This window comes from Anneissia japonica, unplaced genomic scaffold, assembly GCF_011630105.1.
Source record: "Anneissia japonica isolate Jap-2015-1 unplaced genomic scaffold, ASM1163010v1 scaffold287960_len3192837_cov198, whole genome shotgun sequence".
NCBI lineage: Eukaryota > Metazoa > Echinodermata > Crinoidea > Comatulida > Comatulidae > Anneissia > Anneissia japonica.
The window spans coordinates 2,069,537-2,080,355 of record NW_022712725.1 but is presented as its reverse complement, the minus strand read 5'-3'; the positions used below and the strand labels follow the sequence as shown (position 1 = coordinate 2,080,355).

Genomic DNA, 10,819 nt, shown 5'->3' with positions numbered 1-10,819 from the left:
AACTTGAGGGCGCTGTTTCTGAATAAACTATATTGTCAAAGATACTTTGATATTGTCAAAAAAGCAGATATGAAGAAAATTGGGCAATTTTTTGAACAAAAAAAGCTTGACCACAAGTTTAAAAAAGCTGGAGAGGGTCATAAACTTACAGATGAAAGACCCGCGTAAGTATTTTCGAATGTAGCAATTGAGTTTATTTTGAACTGCTGGGCCTACCTAGGCCTAGGTAGGCCTAGGCCTAGCCTAGGCCTAGCCTAGGCCTAGTCCCTAGCCTAGCCTCCTCGGCCATACATACATACAGTAGAGGCCTAGCCTAGGCCTAGAACTACAATTACTAGGCCTAGTAGGCCTAGGCCTACTACTAGAGCCTGGTGTCGGTCAATCCGTACCCAAACCAACCCGTACCCATACCAACCCGTACCCAAATTTAGATCACCGTACCCACGTTTGGTCAATCCATACCACGTCATTTTGGACAACCCGTACCCAAAAGATATTTGTATCTCTACGATCTAGTGCAGTCTGTAAGATTGTCGTTGCCGCTAATATTAAGGTAAGTTTTCTCTCTGGGCCTTTTTTTGATCTTTTCTCATAATTTTCAATTAGTTTTAATTTTCTCTGCTTCGTTTTGTTTTCCTCTAGGAGGTTATTCTTTATTAGTGTTCTTTTTTTCTCTTTTTTTCATAATTTTCAATTTTATTTTCATTAATTTGGGTACGGTTTGTGGGTACGGGTTGGCATTTAATTTGTGTGCAGCTATATATCTGGAACCACTGTTGTTGCCTCAGAGATAATATTATTCATCATTACAATTGAATAATTGATATTTATTTAATTACTAGACCCTTGTAAAACATTGTGAAAACAAATAACGACACCACGAATGGAGCCATAATATGTAGCGCCCCCAACTTGCGTGTTCGGCTTTTTCGGCGATCATAAATTTCTTGATTGAATGCATCCTATCAAAGATACTAGAATACATCTTCTAATCGGTAAGTTAGGCGTTCATAATAGATGATATGATTGATATCTAAATAGACAATATAATTTGTGTAATTTTCTATATAGTAAATAATATTTTTCATCAAACTTGGGTACGGTTTGACCAACGATGGGTACGGTTTGATCAGAGATGGGTACGGGTTGACTAAAATTCTGGGTACGGGTTGACCAAAATTTGGGTACGGTTTGTGGGTATGGGTTGGCATGGGTACGGTTTGACTAATTCCTAGAGCCAGACTTGGTAGGCCTAGGCTGCGACTACTGCAGGTAGCAGTAGCCCACGTTAGGGAAACCTAAAAACTTGGCCTAAAAAAACATACACGCATTTCAACAGTGCAGTGATGGACTTATTAGTCTTTTGCAAGATCTATGTAAAACGTAAAACAAATAACGGCCGATTTTCACGCAGATTTTGCTGAAATTTAGGCTTTGACCTACAGTAATCTTAATATATAACCAATGTATTATGCAGTAATTAGAATTATGTGCAGCAATTTTTGAGCTATCATCTGCGCAACTAAACAAACGTTACAGTAGTATGGGTGTGACAAAGACTTGAAGGATGAGGACGGAGGAGGCATGTAGAAAACCTGCAATTTTGGGCCATTTTTAAATTTGGGGTTTTTTTTAGCATACATAATGTCCAAAAATAATACTTTATACTTGCCAATTTTGTTGGCATCTGATGCATGAGGCAAAAAAAATAAAATGTGTACATTATATAGGATCCTCTATGTAAAAATCACGAAATAGAGCACCCTTTGTGTTGTTATTTTATTTAAATTACAGTGGTTAAACTGCTGCGGTCAGTAATTGCTTCCTTGAAAGAAATTTATATGGCCTGTATTCACATTTTAATGACAAATTCACTTAATTTTTTTATGAATTTAAGGGTATAATCAGCCAATACATTTTATCTTTTATAAAGTTGATGTGATGCTTGAGATAATACAACGTAGGCGTGAGATGTAAAAAGTGGATGCTCATGCTTAAGGCTCACTCATTGTGCATGAGAGTTGCCAGGTGTAATATTATATATAAAGATAAAATCCTTGTCTGCTGGAGCCAAAACTGTTGTGGAAGCTGAGAAGTATTTACTGAAATATCCTATAGGAAACACATCAGTTAATATAAAGCAAGAAGTTTATGGATTCCTAATAATGCTGAAAAGGCAATTACACTTACATTTTATATGTGGAAGCGGTTTAAGGCAGTGGAAATTCGGTTTGGTTTCCAAACCTCATGGTCCGAGTTTCAATCCCTCGCTGTGCTTATTACTTGTTTCCTTGAATAAGGTACATTATCTGCATTGCTACTCTTAGCCTAAGCGTATAAACCTGGTGGAGTTTCCTGCTACTGCACTGATTACAACAGCAAATTAAGCATGTGAACTCAGTGACCTAAGAAAAATGCACTTCTTATTTGGAAAGAATGGAACTAAACAAATTTATAATAGATTTACAGAACAAATATATGTTTTGATGGAAAATGATAAGACAAGAATTAAACCATTTTTAAATGTACATCAAAGTGGTAAAATTTTTTAAACTGCATAAATTTGGATAAAATTCTGAAAGCATTTGAATAAAATTATGAAAACATACAAAATCATGTTGTTTGAATTTTTATGTATTTCTGTACACACAAATTCCTTAAAATTATTTTGTTTGATTTTCACAGTTCTTCAGCCAGTTCTAGTAATGCTGGTACAAGTAGGCCTCAAACTGCGACTAGACAGATATCCAGTGAGGGCGCTCAAATGGCTGGGATGGCAGCCGTGGCACGCTCTGAACCGCCTAAAACAGAATCGCAACAAATGAAAGCCATCCGAAGAGAGGGTAAGAACTCGTCCTGTTCATAATGTGTACCAGCCAGCCATCTAGCAGCGGTGGCTTCAGAAATTTGCTGACAAGGGGTCTGACAGAGCGGTCAAAACCAAGGGCTGACTAGAGCCTTGGTCGAGTAATGGGATAAAAAATCCCTGTAGGGTTCATGGGGAGAGTTTTTATGGCTTGGTATGGACCAAATTGTGCTTTTAGACCACAATATTAGGGATTGGCAATCAAAATAACATTATTTAGATAGGAAAATTATTATTTTTTAACATTTTTGATCTGGCAACCTTGTTGTGGCGTCGGACGACGGTGATCTAGGCCTGTCCAACGGGAGGGCAAATTCCCCCTGTCCCCCGCTTGCGCCAACACTGCCAGCCAGGCTTGCCAAGACTAGGCATAGACTCCAAATTGTCTATTACGATCTCTGTCTGTTTACGCCTAGGTGGACTGTGGCTTTAAGCAGTATTTCTTTGGTTGGATATTTGATGTTATCATATCTTTTACTTGTGGAGGACTTTTACTGTTTCAGTCGTAGATGTAAGACAGGCTGTGGCACTTGACTTAAAACTGTTTGGGTTCACTGCCCAAAACCATATCATCGTATCAAATGTTATGATTTTTTTTATAACATAGTTTATTCACCTTGTAATTGGACAATAAAACTAATATTTTTACAGGAAATAGTTTGTTTTTTTTTTTGTTTTTTTTTTGCAGCTCAACGACAAATAGAAAAAGAACAAGCTGAGAAGGCAGTAAACATACCCACAGCAGCAAGTGCCAGAACATCTTCATCACAGGGGTCAAATGTCAGTTGAATGTTAATTTATTTAAATTAATGTATAATACAAATATAAATAATTATATAGTACCAAAGTTGCAAATAAATTCTTTGAATGATGTTAAATAAAATTTAGGGAAATATTACATTTATTTGCAGTTAATTATTAAAGCTACAAAATATAAAATATATATTAAGTTAAAATTGTAATATGTTTCTCAAAGATTTCAAATCACTGTCACTGTAGCTCTTGTATCACCTGATAAAGCCCGATTGATTGAGGTGAAAGCTCGTGAATAAAAATATATTGTTAATCAAAAAAGTGCTACCAAGTGATATTTTATTTAATTTTTATTTTACTGAATAATATGGCTAATAATATATATTATGAACACACTGATTGAAATATTTATAACAACAATTTTCAATTGTTACTCTGCTTGAAAAAGAGTTTTATGGAGTAAACATTATAGGACCAATTATTAAGACCTAATAATTTTGTCCTTCTCTAGGACCCTGATGGTTTCAATGATGGCAGTGCCCCTGTATCTGTTGGAGGTGTGTATTACACATGTGCACTTAGCCCAGAAAGAGTACAAAAAAGTGAGTTAGATGAACACATACGTGAGTGCATTCTAATGGTAAGTTTATTCCTTTCACTGTCGCCAACATTTTTCAGTTTCTCTTTTTCTTTCTAAATTCATATCTTACAAACATACAGTAGGCCTCTATCTGTTCATTTTTTTAGAACAATTTTGACTAAAAAATTTTCATTTATATAAATCATCTGATAGAGGTTTCTCCCTTATCAGATTTTCCATGCGTTTATTTATTTATTTGTAGTCATACATTTATATGTTTATTTCTAGTTATTATTATTGCCACTATAGAATGGTCACCTATATTCCTATTATTGACCCTTTGATATGTTTTTGTTTACAGCATCTAGCAGTAGATCCCATCAAAGCATCTTCAATGATGGTGAAGACATTAAACAAGGACAGTGAGAAGGTCCAAGTTTGTATAAACACAATAGAAAAGTAAACATATATTTTTCCTATAATTTACAGTATTATTAAGATGAATGAGAGAACTGGGGAGTATTTACCTAAAAAAAGATGTCTCTGTATCAACTTGTACTTTTCTTTTGACTGTGGTGTATTTGTGTGGTGTGTGTGATGCTCTGTGTACTTGTCATAATCATACCAACTACAGTATTAGGGATGAAGTTATGGTGGGTTTGCAGAAGTGTGTGTGGGGTGGGCATTTGCAGTTTTCCACCCAGTCTGAAGCTAATTTCATGGCCCTTTATCCACCTTTATTAATCCCCTTGCCCATTCTTAAAATCAACTCTTACTCTTTATTTAGCATTTACTATTGTTATCATTATCGGGGGTGCCCTTAAAATGTCTACAACCCACCCTAATTTCTACAGCTGCAACCCTACAAAGTTATGAAAGAGTCATAAGCATAATCTGCTTATCACAAAGATACAAATTCTTTTGTTTGTTATTAGATATATAAGTAATGTCTGTGCTCATCCTGACGAAGATAAATACTGCAAGATTCGGCTTGGTAACAAGGCCTTCCAGGAACGAGTAGGGTCTATAGAGGGCGCTGAGGAATTCCTGCAAGCGCTAGGATTTGAAAGGAAGTTGCTACAACAAAATGGTAAAATTAACATATGATTACTTATATTACATAATAATAATGATCCTCATTCAAAATTATGATTTTTACCATCATTTTCAATAAACATTGTCGTCATTACATTACAATGATTTTTCCATCACACATCAAATTTCAGTTTTCGGATATATACTCAATTCATTTTTGTATATACAGTACAACTGTATACAGCATATATCATTTCTGTGTAAAATAATAATAATAAAATAATATATTTATGTTGTTGTTAATGTTATTCACATCAAAAGTTAGAGCATACCAAAACACTAGTATACAATTATAGTCAAGTTGAGGACCCTATAGAAAATAGAGGCTGAGGAGCCAGTATTTCTTGGAAAAAATAATGGCTCCTAAGGCTGCGATTTTTTTATGTGGTCCGAAATAACTTGACAATAATTGCTTTATAAGTCAGTCACCTGTTTTATATATATTTTGGCTATTAACAATCAATACATTAACTGCACATGTGCATTAACTGCGTATTATATGAAAATGATTTGCTAGTAGTACGCGTACTGACACTTCTCTTTGCAGCTCTTTGCGTTTCAAAGAAGATCAATAAATTGATTGTGGTTGATGAAGTTTGTTTCATTAGGTAGCCCTAACCTCCTGGTGGACATTTGTTTAATAGATTAAATGTATTGTAAACATTATTATTTCAGTGTTGCCTTCTATTTTCAGTTCTTTTATGAAGTCAATCACCTAATTATCCTATGACCATGCCTCTCAGTGCATATTGCATAAACAGTCAATCTTTAATCATTTAATCTTTATTCATTTAATCAAATCCATACATATTCATCTGGGTTGCTAACTAGCCCAGTAAGCTTAGCTTATATCGGGTACAGTTCTAGCTTACATGCAACTCTACTTACTACTTATTCAGTTATTTCAACAGCATTTCAGACATTCAGCTGAAGAACGATAGTTTTCCAGCAGATAATCCTTCAGATACCTACGTTCAAATGTTGCGAGTCTTTGAGACTACTGAATATAATTAAGAATATCAAACCAGTATTTAGGACCAGTAAAATTGTTAAAATATTATTATGAATTAATTCAACATTGCTTTCTCTGTTCAGTTCTTTTATAATGTCAGTCACCTTGTTGTCTCATAACCAATCCCTTTGTAGGCCTATAGCGCCGTAGAGCAAGACTTGTATGGTTATGTGTGTTCAGAGCTTGGCCTAGCAAAGAAATATTCATCGCGATGTAATTAAACCCCAGCTTTGAGGTTTTTGCACACAAGTTGCAAACGGTAGCAGGCACTATATCAAATTAGTGTCTGCACGGAGATAGGAAAATGATGTGCATATGAAAATGATGGGAGATAGGAAAATGGTGTGCATATGAAAATGATGATGTCATGACTGACTTATAACGATAATTATTCATATTTCTTTTTCACATATTAACAACTCTGCAATTAGAGCTGAAGACAATTTACCAGTTATATATACTGATAATGCATTCTGTATATAGACACAACCTCATTCTTCAATTAACCTGTTTCTTCCTATTTTGTAAACCAGAGCGATCATTAGCCTATAAAATTATAACCCATTATTACCCGAGTAGTTATTATGTGTTGGCATAACCTGACTGTCTTGATACTGTAAAATGTGATTATTATCTAACCCACACTATGTTCATGGTATATTGATTTTAATTTACCATCAACACGACCAACATTCATTTCAGCTCTTCAATTTTCAATTGGGTAATTAATTTTGCAACCATAACATGTTATATTATGCAAGATTTGTTCCAGAAGATTGAGGCAAGTTGCAAGGTAATATTTTTAGCTTGAGTATAACACATAACCCTCCACCTACGCACATATATCCCCTCCCCCACACACACACCGACACCATCCGCATGTATGCAAATTAAAAGATCACAATATTACAACAGTCATGGTAACAGAAGTAAATGAATATTCACACTAAAATTTGTGATTAGATTGTAATACTTTTAAGTTTATTTGAACATATTTGAGGCTTTCCATCCGAAAACCAGTGTACTGTCGCTATATGTTATTTATTTATTTATTCAACTTTATTTAATGAGGGTGACCCTAACAGCAATGCTGACTTAAAGGGAACCCTCTACCTAAAAAAACAACAATATCAATTTGTATACACAATATATATTCAGCATAATAAGCATCAGTAGATGGGTACACCTTCTGTCTCTTATACACATCTAGATGTGTATAAGAGACAGTATATAATTAGATAAAATAGATTCTTGTTTTTCTTAAAATGTTGCAATAAAGCAAAAAATTCAAAATAGTAATATTTAAAATTGTAGAATATTAAAATAATGATGATAACAATTATTCAAAGTTTATTGCAAAATTCATGTATAAAAGGAGAGAAGCATATGTTCAGCTATATTGGCACCAGCTGCAAAATTGTGTAATTGGCATAAGATGTATATGTATACTTTAGTACAGCGAAGCTATAATACTTATATACTCATAAGTTATGGTAAAATGTGGAGAAAGTGACTGTATTAAAAAGTCAATTTTCTTCTTTTGGTCACTGATGCTTTACTTGTTTTGGCATGGCAAGCCCATTTATATACAGTAAATAATGACATTGTATTTTAGATTGATAGAAAATTCAGTAGAATAAACTAAATTCCATTAACATACTTTTTGTACATTGTAGGGCAGGAGGAATCTTATCTTGTCCTCCAGCAAGAAAAGAGAAACAACCCAGAGCAGCTGAAGGCACTGTTTGATGTTCTTGTGAACACACAGCCAGTCAAGCCAATCTTAGATCGCGACATTAAGGTTTTTCACCCACATAATTGTGTAATGAGGTTCAATCTGCCACCTGAATTCTATAACTTATCTACACAGGAAGTTGAAAGAGAACAACAGTTAAGGTAAACATATGTATTTTACTTACATTTTTTTGTTCAAACATAATATTTGTTTAAATAAAAATATATAAAATACATAACTAATATCAGTTGCAGCCGAAGGTGAAATAAACCGATAATCAATAATAATGAAGAAATTACAAATATGAGGACGACAGTATCAATGCCAGTGTTTTTGTTAACAATGACAATAATGAATATAATAACAATTGTTTTGTTCAGAATGTCTTAACATTTTGATTTAGTTGCTTCAATCGTCATCAGGAGAATAATACATGCAGAGAGTCCAAACAGGAAAATACTTATGTGATTGGAAAATGAGAGTTGCTGCTGATTGATGGGAAACTAAACAATAGCTGAGACTAGGGTTGAAATGGCTAATACAACAATAATAACAGTATCAGTAGTAAGAACACTTTACTCAAACACAGAAACATTTGATCACCCTAAATGGGACTTTACGTCAAGGTGCGGAATTCATAATCTGTACTAAACATTAATAAAGAGTTAAATAACAACAGAAGCTGCACAACAGAAAAAAATGTACGAATTAAGTTATAGTAGATATGCATAATGAAGTATTGATGTATTAATTTGTAGAGCTGAGGAAGTTGAGAAGAACTCAATATTGCGAACCAAAGCTATGCGTGAAGCAGACTTACAGAAGCAACTCCGGCGTTATCGATATGCCCTCATTCGTGTCAGGTTTCCAGATGGAATCATTCTACAGGGTACAAAGTTTGTTTTTTTTTAAGGCCCGGTGTCCAAAATCACTGTTAAGATGTTTGAAAAGGCCACTTTTTAAGCTTCCATTAATAAATGGGATGTAACCATAGATTTCAGGCCTGAGGTTACCAAGTGCACGGCCAGAGTAATGGTTGGCAACAAATCCTGTAATTAGCTTAACGCTATTATAAACAGAATTCTGATTGATTACTATCTTTTAATACATCTATTATTTAGCTTGGTCTTGAAGCATCAGTAGATGGGTACACCTTCAGGACCAAAAAAGAGTGTCCCCTTAATAGGTGTGTTGCCAGAATAGGGGTTGCAGATAGTGTTAAAAGATACACTTTCCCTCGTTTTGTGGGCAAAAAAGTGTCCCCTTAATAGGGGTGTCCCCTTAATAGGGGTGTCTTAAAGGGGTTCTACTGTATACATTAATTATTAATATAAATAATTATAACTGTAATAATATTATTGTTATAACAATAATCTGTACAAGTTTCTTTTTACAATTTTCCACTTAATTAGAAACCTACTAAAATTATTTGACCATTATCATTCTCAATTCTCAAAAATACAACATATTAATAATGTATATCAACATTTTTATTTTATTTTTCAGGAACATTTTATGCTCGAGATAAGTTATCATCGTTAATGCAATTTGTCAGAGAATGTCTAGTAAATGATTGGCAGCCATTTTATCTTGTCACTCAAACCCGACAAAAACTTACAGAAGAAAACTCCATGCTCACTGAATTACAAATTGTAAGTATGTTTGTAGAGTATATTATTTATTTGGAGCATTATTTTGAAAAGGTGGCTTGAACAGAAAGCTGACAAGATATTGTGTTTTTATAGTACAAGAATTAATAATCAATTAGTGTATAAAATTAGTAAATTGATAATGAACTACAAAGCCCAAGCATCTACTGGACAACCTTTCAGTTAAACCCCACCACATGGATATTGTTGCCAAGGTCCAACACAATGACAGTGTCAAAGCATACGCACATATATGCATTTGTGGGACCACATGTGTTTTCGTAGGACACGCTTCACCTTTTACACCCGTCTGATAACAAATCACTTGTTCATATCAATTCCACTATGCTGTTAAAATACTATACAGAAAGGTCATTCATTTTTATCAAGCTGATTGATTCACTATTTAGTACTGTAAGACCATGTTCTTCCCAGGATGATTTTAATATTTTACAATCAATGATAATTTGGTTGATTGTTTGGCGTTCGCCTCATAGGCAAGCATTTGATTGAAAAAACACCTATTCTTTGCACAACTGATGCATTAAGGTGATTATATTATATATTGTAGCACTCATAACCTGTTGATTTGTTTTTCAGGCCCCTGCGGCGATGCTCAATTTCGCATGGGATGAGAGCATTGCTGAAGACATTGCTTCCGCACAGGTCCAACAAACTGCGATCCTCAAGCCTGCAATCATGAAACTCATACAACCTCTCTGAATTAACAAACAGATCACACACAATTTATGTATAGTATATATCAGATCAAAAGAAATATTGTTGTTGGTCAGATCATATTTGTGGTATTTTTTAATCTCATTTTGCTTATTCTGGTACATCACATTTGTAAAACAAATACATATTATTATGTTGTAAAGAGTTGTGTATTCATATTATTATTACTAATATTATTGTTATTTCATTATTGTCGTTGTTATGAAGAAGCTAAAGGGAAAAACAATAGTATTAATGCTGTAAAACTCAAAGTGCAATGTACCTTATAAAATACTATGGACAACAACTCACAGTACAATAAATGCAAACATAAGTTAAATTGCTATATTTTCTTATTTTTATTAAGCTTAGCTCATATGTAAATTTCTCTTACATGTTGATAAGTTGATAA

General features: G+C 33.9%; 1 protein-coding gene across 1 annotated transcript; it reads left to right on the top strand.

Moving 5' to 3' along the window:
* Nucleotides 1-10,813, top strand: LOC117108072 (UBX domain-containing protein 6-like). The gene is made up of 10 exons (XM_033249942.1): nt 1-164; nt 2,686-2,843; nt 3,555-3,646; nt 4,131-4,259; nt 4,561-4,658; nt 5,135-5,289; nt 7,983-8,202; nt 8,800-8,930; nt 9,548-9,693; nt 10,291-10,813. Exons 1-10 carry the CDS (start codon nt 70-72, stop codon nt 10,411-10,413), a joined length of 1,347 nt encoding a protein of 448 aa, XP_033105833.1. The 5' UTR covers nt 1-69; the 3' UTR covers nt 10,414-10,813.
* Nucleotides 10,814-10,819: the final 6 nt, after the last annotated feature.

Bases quoted from the DNA above. Each gene is read 5' to 3' on its own strand.
- LOC117108072 (XM_033249942.1), top strand. From the start codon at position 70: ATGAAGAAAATTGGGCAATTTTTTGAACAAAAAAAGCTTGACCACAAG. The intron at 165-2,685 runs GTAAGTATTTTC...TGATTTTCACAG, and splicing joins CTTACAGATGAAAGACCCGC to TTCTTCAGCCAGTTCTAGTA. The intron at 5,290-7,982 runs GTAAAATTAACA...TGTACATTGTAG, and splicing joins GAAGTTGCTACAACAAAATG to GGCAGGAGGAATCTTATCTT.